This window comes from Rattus rattus, chromosome 8, assembly GCF_011064425.1.
Source record: "Rattus rattus isolate New Zealand chromosome 8, Rrattus_CSIRO_v1, whole genome shotgun sequence".
Classification (NCBI taxonomy): Eukaryota; Metazoa; Chordata; class Mammalia; order Rodentia; family Muridae; genus Rattus; species Rattus rattus.
This window is the reverse complement of record NC_046161.1, coordinates 99267290-99282817: the sequence shown is the minus strand read 5'-3', so window position 1 is coordinate 99282817 and position 15528 is coordinate 99267290. Positions and strand designations below refer to the sequence as shown.

Below are 15528 nucleotides of genomic sequence, written 5' to 3'. Positions count from 1 at the left end.
ACTGTGAGATGGTGATTTTGGAGGTACAGATGCTTCAAAGACCAGGAAATAGCAAACCCTCTTTATTATTCCCACATCAGATAATTTAAGGTCTTCCCTGAGAAAGCAACCCAGGTGAGTTTACCAAAGCCCCTCCGAGTTGAAGCGGATCTCCTTAGGGATTTTTATGGTATCATTAGCAGTATTACTCCCCCAGAAGGAACATACATGACTCCATATTATAAAGCAGGTCTGCGTCAGCCGGGGAAGACAGAATGAAATCTTTTTGGTCTAAGTGGAAAGCACAGGTATTCACAGGAAGTAGGCATCAACATACAGCACAAAACTTGTGCAACCCCACTTTCTCCCCAGCCCAAGGAGGCCCACTGTGCCCATGAACAAGGTCACTTCCTATAGTGGTTGTCCCTGAGTGGATTCCACCTCTATGTCCAAGTTAAGACAAAGGCTCTTCGTCAACAAGAATTGGAAAAGCATCAGCCCTTCAGTGCTCGGCTAGGGATACTTCTTGGCTTAAACACACCACTCTCATGGTTTTTTTGAGTCCAGAGGATTTCCCATTAACATCATCCAGGTACACATCGGAGAAGGTGACCTCCACTCTCACCCCAAGCAATGCACTGAGCATCAGCCGCTACCCGGAACTGCTCCCATGGCCTCTTCCCTCCCACACTGCCTTCCATAGGCTCCTCCCCAATAGGACAGAGGAAGAAAAGGCAAGAGGGTGGCCAGAGGCTTTGCAGGGTGACGTTTATTTGCCAGGTTCAGCAGGCACACAGTTAGCCCACCAACCTTCACATACCAGAGCAGACCCACAGGCATGCAGGGAGAAGGGCAGGACCACCATGGAGTGCCGAGCAAGGGCAAGGACCAGCGTGGCTGCCTGTGCAGGCTGTGGTAGAGTCTGACCAAGGGTGCCTGCCGAGAGCATCCCTCAGGGAGCTGGGAAATCTTATTCTACTTCCTCATCCCATGGCTGAGCGATACCTCAGCCTCTAGTAGTAGACATAGAGGTAAAGCCTCTCCGCATTGCTGAACGAAGAGCAGAAAATCTGCCGCTGTGAAAAGCAAGCTCCCAAAGCAGCCTATGAGGTACTGCCATGCCTCCCTGGGAGGAAGAGGATTTATGGCCTGAGCCTGCATGAGGTGGCTATGGGAAAGGTCTCTTCGTTGGTAGTGGCATCTAGGAAGACCATGGGGGACACCAGTCCTCCCTATCTAGCTCACAGAGAAGACCCAGATAGGCTGGGGCACTGGTGCTGCTGGCCCTGTACTCTGTTCTCCTAGGCATCGCTGCTGCATCCAACATGTTTCTCTCTTCCTTTGGAGTGTCGGTAAGAATCAGGATGCAGAGCAACCCACTACAGGACTCAGGAGGCTATGAAATAACACAAGGATCTTCAGAGGGAAGATCCCCACCCCCACCCAGGGAAAAAGATGGACGCTTCTACCCATTCTCTCTCCCACTTCTGAGGATCCCCACAGCTAACATGCAGTGCCTGCCCCCAACCATGTGACCAGACTTAACTTAAAGCACACTGCCCTAGATTTCTGCATCATCTCTTACAGCCAGCATCTACTCCTAGAGCAGCCCAAACACCACAGGTACACACACCTTCGTGTGCAGGAGCCTAACACTGCTGACAGGGCCTCGCTGGAGGACCAGCTCTCAGGGCAAGGCCACCCATTTAGGGCCTGGGAAAGTATGAGGCTTGCAGGGCCTGCCTGGGGAAATGAGAAGACGGGAAGGGAAGGAGAGCAAGGACCCCCTGAGTATCCCTAGAGCAGCATCCCACAAGGAACAGAAACTGGTGAAGCTAGCGAAAGACAGAAAGCCACAAGGAATCCATGCAGGGGCTGGGGCTGGCCCTGCCTCTGGCCTGCCCACCACTCACATACATCCACACAGGAGACGACACTGCTCTCCCATGGCCCCCAGGCATGCCCCACTGGGATGAGGGAGCTTGGGGGGAGCTAGGGCATCATGCCAGTGACTCTATATACAGTGAGAAGCCCCTCATCCAAACTCCCACCCTCCTTCCCATCCCTCAAAACCCCCAACAGACTGCCCATTCAGCTTGTCTCCACCCTCTGAGACTCCTGGGCACAGCCAGTAGCCTCTTCTCCTTTACTAGAGGGTGGAGCCTGGCCTGTGACACCCTCTAGGGCTGTGCTGTCCGGCTGGGCCACAGCCGGCTCAGGGGTGGCTGCTGCCTTTGCAGCTGGCACGGCACTGCTTTGAGTGGCGGGCACTGTGCTCTCTTCTGTGGCTGGTGTGGCTCTCCCATCAGTAGCTGGTGTAGCACTCCTGTCAGTAGCTGGAGTGACACTCCCGTCAGTGGCTGGGGTGATGCTCCCATCAGTGGCTGGGGTGACACTGCCATCTGTGGCTGGGGTGGCACTGCCATCTGTGGCTGGGGTGGCACTACGATCTGCAGAGGCCATGTCATCGCTCTTGGCTGCACACCCAGCATCACCCCCTGTGCCTACAGTAGCACTGGCTCCAGAGGCTGGGGCAGCTCCACCTGCAGCTGCAGCGACGGCCCCACCAGCAGCCCCGGGAGTGGCAGCATCTGAAGTAGCAGCCGTTCCAGACTGTTCTGGTGCCCGGAGCCGCTTCATGAGAGTGGTCACTCGGACAGCCTTCTGAAAGGAGGACATTGAAGAAAGGATTGTGGTGAGGTTCACGAGATCTACTCCTTCCAAACGGCTAAACCCAGCCCCTTCCATAGTACCCCAGCTGGCTACCCAACTACTCATTACTTCAGCTTCTGATAACCAACCGCAGCAGCAACAGCCGCATGTGATGGCCTGAGAAAACTTTGTGTTCAGCTGAAGAGGTGCAGCAGCAGCAAGGAGCTGTGGGGTGCAAGAGGAAGCACTTGGAATCGGGCCAGGAAGAAAGCAAGCCAAAGCCTACCTTCCACTTGGCTCTGGCAAAGTTCTTCTCGATCTGGGCACAGACGCCATCCTTGATGTTCTTATCAGAAGCTGCATTGCCAGAAATCCTAGAAAGGAGGTGGGTGCATCAGATCGGCATGGTCTGTGCCTTCGTGGAGACTGCACAGCCCTTCCCTGTGTGAGCTAGGGCCACCAGGCAGAGCGTCTGGTTTGGCCACAGCTCTACAAAGCCTTCCCTTACCCTCAAGACCTCAAAGATAAGGACTTCCAGTGTAAGACATCCAGAGTGCAACAGGATACCCACTCCTCCCACAAGGCCCTGCTCTCACCATTCATGGGAGATGGCCTCTTCGGCGGTGATCCGCTGGTCTTGCTCCACCTCCATCAGCCTTGTGACCAGGTCTTTGGCTGGGGACAAAGCCAGGGATGGGCTAGGCAAGGCTGCCCCATCTCATTGTCTAGATGTGATGTATGGGCTGGGGAGTAGGAGTAGAATCCAGCAGAAGCTGAGAGCGGCGCCTCCCTCCATACTGCCCTATACTCTGCCCACATGCCAGGCATCCCCTCACCTGCTTGAGAAATATCATCCCAGTACGGAGAGTCAAACTCATAGTCACCGGCGAGGATCTTGCGGAAGAGATTCTTATCATGGTTCTCATAGTCATCTTCTTCTACCTCCTCATAGAAGGGCGGGTTGCCTGAAAGCCTACATGGAGTAGGGTCACCTAGGAGGGCCACAGACATAACTGTCCAGCCCACCTGGCTTCAACTGTTGTGCCCTTCCACTCACAGGATATACATGATGACACCAATGGCCCAACAATCCACAGGACGTCCATACCGTTGCCGTCCTACCACTTCCGGTGCTAAAAAAAAAAAAAGTGGTCATCTGCTGGTCAGTATCAAGCTTAGCCATATAGAGTAGCATCTATAGCCTAGAACAGAGCTTCTCCCCTACCCCAAAGTATCTCCCTGAAGGCTGTCCCTCCACCCATCCCGTGTCCCATCCTTGCCCAGATACTCCGGCGTTCCACAGGGCTCCTTGATAAGACCGTTCTCTAGCTTAGCCAGGTGAAAGTCACTGATGACAATCTTTGAGTTCTTTAGCCTGTTGTAGTACACTAGGTTTTCTAGCTGTTCAGGAGAGAATGGTAGAAGGGTGGGCAGAAGTCATTATGAGGGCCTCAAAAGCTGGACCAGAGGCCAATGTGGCGGCGCTCATGCTCTCCCAGCCCAGTTTGTCAAGTGATCCAGTTCCTCTGGCTCTGGCCTTACCTTGAGGTTCCTGTGCACAATCTTGAGAGAGTGCAAGTAGGCCACAGCCTCCAGGACCTGCCGCACCACGTTGCTCGTGTCTCGCTCCGAGTAGTAGCCCTGGTCCAGGATCCAGTCAAACACCTCCCTCCCCGTGGCCCTGAGGGACACCAGCCCCTGAGCCCGGTGTGGGCAGGGTCGGGGGTAGGACAAGAGCATTTGGGAGGCCTGATTTGTACCAGGCACTTGGCTGGGCAGGGCCTAGGGCCTTGGGACCCAAAGGGCTCCAAAAATGGGTTTCTTTAGCTATAAAGGGAGGAGAAAGAAAAGACCCTAGGGACTGGGGAATCCTGGAACCCCAGAATGGTACTCACAGCTCCAGAAAGATGAAGTATTCCTTGCGGGTCACAAACACATCTACCAGCTGCAGGATGTTGGGGTGCTTTACCCTAGTGGCAGTGGGAGGAGTCAGTAGTCAGGGTTGGGTGTGTACCCCTGAGAGAGAAGCTCTGGTCCTTATACTGAGTGGTTGTAACATTCTTTTTTTTTTTTTTTTTTTTTTTTTTTTTTTGGTTCTTTTTTTGAGCTGGGGATCGAACCCAGGGCCTTGCGCTTCCTAGGTGCGCTCTACCACTGAGCTAAATCCCGGCCCCTTGGTTTGTAACATTCTAATGTGTAGTTCCTGAGGTGCTCTGGCCTTCAAGCCCTCCCCTGCCATCTCTCAAACCCCCCCCCCCAACTCACATCTTCAGGATTCCAATCTCGTTCTTGGCTGCCTTCCGAACCTTGCGGCCATCACGCTTCTGGAACTTCTTGCAGGTATGCAGCTTGCCTGTTGTCTTGTCCTTGGCCCGGAAGATTTCACAGAACTCCTCGCTGAAGCCAGCAGGCACACCAGGCCTTACTTAGGACAGGGTACACTCCGGTCCCTCTTTCCCAACCCTGGTCTCTCCACCCGTCTCTGTGCAATAGCCCAACACTCACGTCTTGACGACTTGTCCCAAATCATATCTGTCAGTCACTTCCGATGGCTGGTTATAGTTCTTCTTGTCACCCAGAGTCACACACCCAAACGGCATTGCTAGGCTCTGAGACGCAAAACAGGATGGGGTCTGGATCAGCTATACCGTTTTCTTACACCCCGTCCCCCAACACTGAAATTGCTTTTGGAAAATCCCAACTCAGCTCAGGTCAAGTGAAGGGCAAAGTAGGCAGATATAGATTTACCCTGCTTTTTTGAGCCATAGATGCAGCCATTCAACCAGGCTGCCTGAACTACAACGGTCCCCACCAAGCAAAAATTGACTAAGTTGACATATTAAGAAATTGTTCTTTCATTATATACACTTGAAAAGACTTACAGGACAATCTGTTTATTTATTTAGTTTTGACTTTTGAGACAGGGTCTCACTATTTAGCCCTAGATGCCCTAGGCCCAATATGTACATCAAGCTGGCCTAGAACTTGCTGAAATCCTCCTGGGTCCACCTCTCCAATAATGGGATTAAACCATCAGTCTCTTTAGGGTCAGCCAGGTGGCTCACCAGGTAAGGGCACTGACCTCCAAACTTGAGTCTGATCCCTGGAACCCACAGGATGGAAAGAGAGACCCAAGTTTACTCCAGTAATTTCTTCGAAATTATAACCTAATTATATCATTTTCCCCTTCCTGCCCTCTGTCTTGCTCTTGTGCGTATGCACGTATTTCTGATTACATAACTATAACCTGCTAGGTCCACATCGTGTTACTTGTATGCATGCTTTCAGGGCTGACCACTTGGTATTGGATAATCACCTGACGTGCTCTTTCCTGGGGAAGACTGCTTCTCCCACTCTAAGCCTTCCTTAGCTGCCTGTAGTCCTTTGTCTAGGGCTGAGATCTCACGAGCTCTCCCCCATACTAGCTGTGTATCTCGCTCGGATGGTCTAAAGATGCCAAATGCTGGTGAGGCTATGGACAAAATGAAATCTGTTGGAAGAGGGCAACTCCCCTTTAAAAAAAAGCTGGGAGCTAGGTGGGGTGCAGACCTGGAATCCTAGAACTTAAGAGGTGGCAGCAAGAGGATCGGGGTTCAAGGAAGCCCCAGCTACTTGATGAGTTCAAGGCTAGCCTAGGCTACAGGAGACTTTGTCTTAAAAGAAGAAACAGGATAAGGCCAGTTTTGTCAAACAAATATACTCTGTACTTCTTTTATATTCTTTTCTTTTTAGAACTATTCTTTATTAAATTTGTATGTCTAATACATGTACATATTAAGCAATCTATTTAATATACAACGATACTGGATTCATTCCTCTTTGTCTCAAATTCCTGTTAGTTATTAAAGTTAGCAAGTTCCTTCTTAATCTTTGCAATATCACCATTCTCTGAGTTATCTTCATTCAGTTGCATTAACAAGCTAGTATGGGAAGATATTGGATTGCCACATCACCTCCACTTAACTTTATATAACATCCTCTTCCCCCCCACCTTCCCACCCCCGAGCTGAGGACTGAACCCAGGGCCTTGCGCTTGCTAGGCAAGCGCTCTACCACTGAGCTAAATCCCCAACCCCTTCTTTTATATTCTTAAGTTTATTTGGTTGGTTGGTTGGTTCCGTTTTTTGAGATAGGGTTTCACTGTGTAACAAGACAGCCCTGGCTGTCCTGGAACACTCTCTGTAAACCAGGCTGGCCTCAAACTCAGAGAGATCAGCCTACCTTGCTTTCTGAGTGCTAGGATTAAAGGTATGTGTCACCATTGCCCAGCTAAAATTATTTATTTTCATGTGTATGTTGTTTGCCCTACATATGCGTCATATATGTGCTTAGTATCTCTGGAGGCCAGAAGAGGGGGTTGGGTCCCCTGGAACTGGAGTTGTACAGTTATGAGCTGTTGTTTTTTGTGCTGGGGACTGAACCCAGGCCCTCTGGAGGAGCAGCCAGTGCTTTTAACCACTGCACAACTTCTCAAGCCTACCCTGTGTACTTTAAATACTTGCTCCCTAGAAATGCATGCATTTGAGCCAAGTGTCCCCCAGGAGTCCCAGGCCCACCTCGGCAACATAGAGAGATCCCATCAAAGAGAGGGCGGGAGAGAGAGGCAGGCATACACTTATGCCTCAGGACACTTGGGTAAGAATGCTCATAATTGCCGTATCCATAATTGCTAAAAGCTGGAAAGAGCCCAAATATCTACCCCCAGCAGGATGTACTGTGGCAAAGTCATATAATACGATGTTATGCTGCAAAGGAAATGAGAGAGCTATGGCTCTACTCAGCCAAACAGTGTATCTTGCAAAAAGCCGTGTTGACAGAAACAGGAAAGAATGCATGTGGTGTGAGTCTTTTGATACAGAGCTCAAAACGGGCAGAACTTGCCATACTGCTGGGGACTCGAGCATGGAAGTAAGGCTGTTCAGAAAAAGCAGAAAATAAGTTTAAAGATTCACATAGTGGTTCCTAAGGGACAGGATAGGGTGCCTGAGTTAGGACACATGGGGGCTTCGGGAAGACCCATTTCTACACCTGAATGGTAGTTATGAAGGAACATACTTCATATCTTTTTAAAAATTTTTCAAATTATTTTTATTTTATTGTATTGGTGTTTTGCCTGCACGTATGTCTGTGTGAGGGTGTCAGACCTTAGGGACAGCTGTGACCTACCACATGGGTGCTGGGAATTGAACCCAGCTCCTCTGGAAGAGCTATCTCCCCACTTCCCACCACCTTTATGTCTTACTAAAGACGTATGTGCAGGCTGGGCCACGGTGGCCCAGCTTTAACCCCTCAGCATTTGGGAAACCGAGGCGAGTGTATCTCTGAGTTCGAGGCTAACCTGGTCTACAGAGTGTTCCAGACAGTCAGAGTTACACAGAGGAACCCTGTCTTAAAAACAAAACAAACGAAAGGGACTTGCAGGCATTTAGAGAGATGATTCAGCTCTTCAGAAGGCCTGCTGCACGATTACGTGGTCCCAGGGTTTGAATCCCAGAACCCGTCTAAGAGGCCACATATCTTGCACATGCCTGAAACCCCAGCTGCAAGGGTGGGCAGAGAGAACTGTTGGGGCTTGTTACTCCTAGTTTAGCCAAGAAAATGCAAGGCACAGACGGGTTCAGGGAGAGACCTGCCTCAAAGGAACAGGTGGAGAATAGCGAATAACACCAACACTGCTGCTTTTCTTCTGGTTTCTGGGTATCTGCAGGCATGAGTGTTCACACACATGCATATGCATGTGCACACACACACACACACACATATACACACACACACACACACATACAAGAAAATGAATAATTTTCAAATTTCAAACATTTATTTATTTGTGTGTGTGTGTGTGTGTGTGTGTGTGTGTGTGTGTGTGTGTGTACATACTTTTCTAGGACGTTAAAGCGTTAAAGGAAATAGGAGTTCTCTTTAGGACCAAGAAGTGACCGTTGAAGGGGTTGGGGATTTAGCTCAGTGGTAGAGCGCTTGCCTAGGAAGCATAAGGCCCTGGGTTGGTCCCCAGCTCGAAAAAAAAGAACCAAAAAAAAAAAAAAAAAAAAAGTGACCGTTGAAATTTATATCTTTTGTTTATTTGTTTTTTGATACAGAATCTCATGTATCTCAAGCTGGCCTCAAACTCTCTGTATAACTGAGGCAGTCTCCCTGCCCCTGTTCCTGAGTGCTGGGGTTGTAGGTATGTGCCGCCATGCTCTGATGCTGTTTTAAAGCTTTTATTATGATTAGTTTGATGGATTTAGTAAATATTGAATTCAGACATGTTGCATGTGATATGCCTGGAGGGACACATGTTCCTTGTAGGGGAAAAGTAGCATTAGGGTTGGGGCTGGGAGCAGAAGGCTTTGCCGGGAGGCATGCAGGGGTAACGGTCCAGAAGGCTGACACAAGCCTGCCTAGCGCTCATGTACTGCAGGAGCATAGGAGCCAGGTGAGGTTTGGTCCAGTTACTGCTGGCTCACCAGGCTCCGGGAACTCTGCACCCGGAGCACAGGGCCCTGCCCCCACTCTGTCCTTTACAGATCAATCCTAAATTATAGAGCTGGATGGCTGGACCCAGCATCCAAAGGGAAAGGTACCCAATGTCCTTGTTTGGAGGTAGATGGCTGCATCTACCTTTACAGATCTAACCCCAGGGTCTGCCTCCATAAAATCTGCTTTGTGCCAGCCTGTGGTTATAGCAAGCTCAACTCTACACTGAGGCCACACTGAAACTGCTCTGCCTCTGCCACCTCTGCCCCCAAAAGTGCTTGAAGTGAAAAGAGCTCAGGCAGGGCCTTGAGCACCTAAATAGTCCCCTATCTGAAGGCACTTACAGTGTCAGTCCTCCTTAAGGAGGAGGACCCGGCAAGCTGGGGGCCCCAGACAAGCCCTATGGGTAGTCCTAGATGCCAACCACTTCCTCCCAGGCAGAAGCCAGCCATACTATTCCCAGGGATCGCAACCCTCCCTGGAAGCCCCCCTCAAACGTGTCTTCAGCATTAGGGATCAAATTCCATAACTTCTTCACGAGGATTGCTTGGGCTTGGGGAATACACACATTTCATCAGTGAGACGGAGTCAGAGCTTAAGCCATCTAGCAAGGAACAACAGAGGCAAACAAGAGAGGCTTTGAAGATGTCGGCTGGCCTCTTTGCCACTACGTCCAAAATGCCTGCTCCTGCATCTGCTAGGGAGGTAAGTGTGGCTAAAATCTCATTGTTGCAGCTGGAAGCACAGGCACAGCCAACCACCACTGCCAGCCGCCCATCTCCACACCGTAACATCTGGAGGGAGAGGCCTGCATCAGTCCTCATGTACTCTAAGGACATTCCCCCACCCCGGGGGCTCATGGGAAGATTACCCTCCCAGGCTAGAATCTGAGGGTCAGTCACTGAGCAGGAGAATGGTACCTTGGCTTGCAGGTTTCCCAGGAGGGCTGGGCAGGGACCATTCACTCCTAGTTCTGTTGCTTTGTTACACTGTTCCCTCTGATGCAAATACCCTTCCCCCAAAGCCTCCCGTGGGAATTCTGTTTGTCACCACAGAGTTATTTATAACATTAAAAAGGAATCGGCGGCTACCTAAATGTCCGACAACAGGTGATTCGCCAGCTCAAGTATGTCTACTCCAGGGCAGGAAGTGTAGGCACCAGTAGGAGTGCCACCCGCCTGGGCTGCCCTGCGAAACAGCCTCTATACCGGCAAGGAATCAGGACCAGGGGCTGTGTGTTCTTTCCGTACAAATTCTGACATCATAAGGTTGTCTATGTAACAAGCTGTCTAAAACAATCCTGATGCTCCAAGGCCAGATGCAAATGGTCCTTTTCTGAGACACCTTCTCCAAGCTCCATCTTCCTCCTCAGTCCAACAGCTCTCACCTCTGCCAGCGTGGTTATAGGTGGGAGGTTTTGTGTGTGTTTGGCTCTGATCCTGGCACCAGCTTGACTATACATGTACATTCATGCTGTGGGGTCTGGGCTGGTGTTAGGGTCTCTCTACCACAGAAAGCCCACAATTCTGACAACCTACAGCCATGTCCTTCCTACAGGTCTCAATAATGAGACAGGGACAGATCTACTTTGCCACCACTACCCTCTATCTTGGCTACCCAGGTGTCACCCAATCACTATACCTCCTCGACAGTCTAATTGAATTCACTTATACACCTAGATCTTTCAGTCAAGAGAAAAGAAAGCATGTCTCCAATCAGTACTCTTATCTCCTCTACCCCGTTTATTTCACCATCTGCTACCTAACGCTACCCCACTGAGGCTCTCGGTTGTATATACCAAGCCCCTTGGTACCGCTCAGCCAAGAGAGGGACCAGTCCCAAAGCTGAGCAACTGAGTTAGAGACACCTTGAAGAAGGGTGGAAGGCCAAGGAGAAGGAGACTGGCATTTCCCATCCTCATGAGCCCCAAATTTAACACCCAACAAAAGAAAGTTTTCCTTCCAACACCACAGAATCTGGTCAGTTCCACATTAGCCCAGGTATGGCCCAAAAGCTTCAGGGTAGCTGCTTTTCTACAGACAGAAATCCTTTCCTGCTCTGCAAAAGACATAAACCTTATACCTGGGCCACCCAAAGGGAACACACAAGCAATGCAGAAAGAACAGGACGATACCACTGCCCTCCACTCCAGCAGACTCTGGAAGCTTTCCTGTTACTGTTTGCTTCTGGACCTTGCCTACTGGGCTCAGTGATTCATGTCTCAGGCAACTCTGAGGAAGCTTTTGTTTATTTGGTGCCCTACTAATAAAGGGTCCTTAGGAGTTCTATTGAATTTTCAGGCAAGTCTGAGAAAACTCAACCAGAATGGAGGCCAAAAGACCCCATTTGAGGGTTTCTTCCACCAGGGTCAGCCTGTCTCAGGTCTCACCTTTCATATCCATAAATGAACTTTCCAGCTGCCCTGGCATCTGCCATGTGGGGCTCTAGAGCTTGCAGTAAATCTAGAGAGGCCAGGAAGGGCCCAGGAGGCCTCCCCGCTGACTCCTGACTGTAGGCAACACCTCCCAATTTAGTGGCAGCTGTGAACACCAGCCCGCAGGCACCCTGTTCCCTTCCCTCCCCTCTTCTCTCTTAGAGATTAGGACTGAGTTTTCTACTGCAAATGGACACGCCCCAGCCCAAATCCTGTCTAGCTCACAGCCACAAGCCTAGGGGAGGTAGTGACCTCCTTCTAGTGTATGTGGTAACAAGAGACAAGAGTCAAGCTTCAAGCCTACTGTCCAATTGCCTTAAGAAACTGGGTATCATACAGATCTGGGTAACAAGCTGGGCCACCATCAATAGTTCCTGGTGCTGACTCTTTTCTACCTATCTTAGGAGCATGGAGGAGCCCCTGCTAACCCCCAACCTCACAGTCTTAGAAGTGAGCATGCAGTCCACTGCTATTTCCAGAATAGTAAGCTCACCACATGCAGGCAAAGCTACAAGCCAATTGTCACTGGCCTTAGAACCTGGGGTCCTGATCTTTGAAGCCACTGGAGGCCCTGCATCCCTTTGGTTGGAGGAAGGGAGCTGCAGAGGAAGGCACTGAAGTAAAAGGTTGCTATGGTGATGGAAGTTTTAAAACAAGGGGAGGGGTAAGGAGTAGGTATTAGCAAAGGTCCCTCTTCCCAAACTGACATTTTGGCCTGGCTCCTTCCCCATGGGTTCTGTGACCCTGGTACCCATAAAGGAAAACAAGGTGGGGGAATTAAGAGACTTTAGTAAAGAAAGGTGCAGAGACAAAGGCAGAATCTGTTGGAAGAAGGAGAGTGGCAGAATAAAGAGGGACTCAGCCACAAGAGAGAAGCAGGCTGAAGATTCTGAAGATTCGGAATGCCCAGCAGTTGCCTAAACCCTCCTAGGCCGTGTGCTCGGATCCCCTGGGCCAGGAGCTACCCTTGGTGTTTGGCTTTCGAGGCTCTTCAGTATCCCCCAGACATACAGTGTACTTGGTTCAGGAGGCCCAGTAAAAAGAGGTCAGCTTCTAGGAGCCTCTTGGTGGGGAAGAGGCCAGCTGTTGGGGTCCCCCAGCTGGTCAGTCCCCAGCCTCACTCCCTGTCCTGATAGCAGCTTAGGTGAAGAGGTCCAAAAGTTGAAAAGACAGCATTGTGGGACATGAAGCCCAGAAACTTGCCTACTTCCCTTACCCGGGGTCCCCAATCTCCACCTCAATCAGCTGAACTCTGTCCAGGCCTTGGGCTCCCCGGGCCCTTCTTCCAGCTCAGCCTCATCCCGTCTTCAGTCTTGGGCAGATCTCAGGATGGCCAAAAGCAGCAGCCAAAACAGCACCATGAGCAAGCCACAAGCAGGATGACAAAGGCACACATACCAACAGCCCCAGGTCTCAGTTTCCCTCAGAGCAGAGGACTGCCACCAGCCTGCTAATTGGTGGCCACCAGGGAATGAAGACACAGAGAAAGGTCTGCAGCAGATAAAGCCAGGGTATGGCACCTGGGGATCCACACTAAATGAGGGAAAAGGGGGGACTCCTGTTCCATCCTGGCTCTGAAGGAATGGAGATACTGATTTCCAAGTTAGGAAACTGAGGCTCAGAAGTCACTGAATCAGCCAGTAATCAGCTCAGAGGGGGATGGGAAGCCAGCCTACTTCTGCAAGGATGGTCCTGGGGGCCCCAAAGCCTGAGCCTGTGTTTGGGGGCTGGTGTGCAAAAGATCTACTAGAGTAGTGTAAACCGGGTAGACGCTTTTGGTGAGGAAAAGGGGACCCTGTTCTCTAGGAAGGTACCTGCTAGAGCAGGTTTGGGGTCAGGAAGCAGTTGGTAGCCCTTCATGGGGCTGGGGCTCAAGAGCCCAGGGTCTCCTGTCAAGCAATACAAGCTGAAAAAGACAGAGGCAAATGCAAATTGTCCCCTGCTACTCCAAGCAGAGTCCCTGCTCTTCACCATGGTACCACTCTGACCCCCTTCCCCAGTGCTGCTGGCTCGCCCCCGCTGGCACAGCAACACACATGCGGGAGGCACACGTGTGAGCACCAAGCCCCGCACCTCCCAGCAGAAACATGTGCGCCCCGCACCCCCACCTCGCACGTGTGTCAGTGCACTGCCCCCCCCCTCGACAAAGACCCTCAGAAGGTTCGGAAGACTGAACTTAGCTAGGGGCCAATAGTCCACTGGGGCTTAGAACCTCCTCCCCCAGCCCCGCAGCAGCCCCGCCCAGCCCCCTCCGGATTGTCGCCCATAAAGAACTCTCCGTTGTCATGGAAATTAGTGACTGCCAAACCGGAGGGAGGGGGCCCCCAGGGGCAGTTGGGGAGGGGCTGAAGACCGCTCTGGGTTCGAGGATGGACCGCTCGGCCCTTGGCCCTTTCCCCCTATAAGGGGCACCACGAATCTTCGAGGGTTTATGTTTTTTACAATTCGGAGCTGCAGAGGCTTTCTCTGGGACCCTCCCAAGCGGTCAGAGGTAATGGGGAACTTTAGCCCAACCCCGCACGCCACCCAACCTCGCATCTGCAGAAACCGTGCGATGTGCCCCTGCTTGGGACCCCCAGAGTCCTCGCGGCGATTGCGCGCATCCTGCGCGGGGATTCTCTAACCAGGGAAACAGTCCCCCAAGGCCCCCCAACGTGCATCCAGGAGGCGCCCTCCCCACCGGCCCAGCCCTCCCTGCTCCGCACCTGCAACGCTGGTCGGTCACAGGCAGGAAGCGATAACCGGCTCAGCAGGGCTCCGGGGGCGGCCGGCAGAATCCGCTCCGGGCACGCGGGGCAGACGCGGCGCCAGCTGCAGCCGCTTCGACTCCAGAACCTCCAGCATCGCCAGTCGCTCTCTGGCAGCGGATTCGCACCCCGGGCCGGGGGCGGGCTGGGGGCGGGGCCTCCTCGCCCGGCCCGCCCCCACCCTGGCAGACCCGGAGACTGGAATCCCACTTGAGGGAGGACGCGGGAGGGTTGGCCGCGAACTCCTGCTAGGCTCCCTTAGGCCATCAGACTCAAATCCCAGCAACAGGAGGCGAAGGGGCCCTTCCTGATTTACCCAAAGTAAGGAGTAAGGAATGGGGACTTGGAGAAAAATCTGAGACCTGGAGCTGCACAGGAGTCTCCTGGCTAGAAGTAGTTTCCAGGAGACCAGGATCCTGCCTAGTTCCCCAAACCTGATCCAAAAGGTTGGACCTATTTAGAATATGGGCAGTCTCTGGAGCACCTCCTAGACTGGAATAAACAAACACACAGGGGTATGTGTGCAATTGTGATCAATTTAGGAATGGACAAGATACAACAGTGAGGCCCTCAGACCATCCATCATACCTCCAACTCTTGCGAGGCCAAAATCTTTCCCAACTAAATTATCAGCCGCATAGCTGGCTCTGTCAGCACCCTCTGTATAGTTCTGAATCTCCCAAACTATAAAAGTCACCTCTGATGTAGCCAGCATGGGGTCTGCTTTCTTCTCTTTGTAATAATCCTTAAACACATCCTAAGCTACATGGCCCAGGTGAGCTGGGCTAGGTTATGGGGTCATGGAACTACTAGGAAGGAATTTCCAATGAAGTCCTTGGTCACATTTCTGTCCTTGGTCAAGGAAGCAGGTGGACCAAAGACCCATCCCACTGCCCTCAAGTCCCAAGGACTATCCTGAGACAATAAAGACCAGATTTAGGTTTTCCGTTATCCGGCCCTGGGCTCCATCCAATCTTGCCCTTCTAGTGATCTGCCTGGCCCAGCCATCCTGGACGCAGGGTCACATGTTGAGCAAGCCTGCTTGCATCACTGCCCTTAGCTGAGGACAGACGGGACCTACTGAGTGAAGAGGTTGGGGCTGGAGCCAGAAGATTGCCAGAGAAATTGTCTCAAGCTTTCTGGATCACCTCTTCCAGAGGGGTTGTTGAGTCCTTCATGTCTTTCCCTGACTCTGGTCACTTCCTCTAGGCCATGTTATCATTGTATCTGGGCCCCAGT

General features: G+C 51.6%; 1 protein-coding gene across 1 annotated transcript; it reads right to left on the bottom strand.

Annotated features, from left to right (window-relative positions):
• Positions 1-47: 47 nt before the first annotated feature.
• Positions 48-14431, bottom strand: Camkv (CaM kinase like vesicle associated). Its single transcript, XM_032910581.1, has 11 exons — positions 14248-14431; positions 5137-5240; positions 4897-5028; positions 4527-4601; positions 4174-4312; positions 3912-4032; positions 3689-3764; positions 3468-3604; positions 3228-3306; positions 2918-3005; positions 48-2643 (listed from the first exon to the last, which is right to left on the bottom strand). The coding sequence occupies exons 2-11, from the start codon at positions 5229-5231 to the stop codon at positions 2071-2073; spliced, it is 1515 nt and encodes a 504-aa protein (XP_032766472.1). The 5' UTR covers positions 5232-5240; positions 14248-14431; the 3' UTR covers positions 48-2070.
• Between the last annotated feature and the right edge of the window lie 1097 nt (positions 14432-15528).

What these genes read in the sequence shown, in the direction of transcription:
- Camkv (XM_032910581.1), bottom strand. Translation starts at nt 5,231, where the DNA reads ATGCCGTTTGGGTGTGTGACTCTGGGTGACAAGAAGAACTATAACCAG. An exon ending in TACTTCATCTTTCTGGAGCT is followed by an intron (nt 4,313 to 4,526) that starts GTGAGTACCATT and finishes GGTGTCCCTCAG; the next exon opens with GGCCACGGGGAGGGAGGTGT. An exon ending in GGTGTCATCATGTATATCCT is followed by an intron (nt 3,605 to 3,688) that starts GTGAGTGGAAGG and finishes TACTCCATGTAG; the next exon opens with GCTTTCAGGCAACCCGCCCT.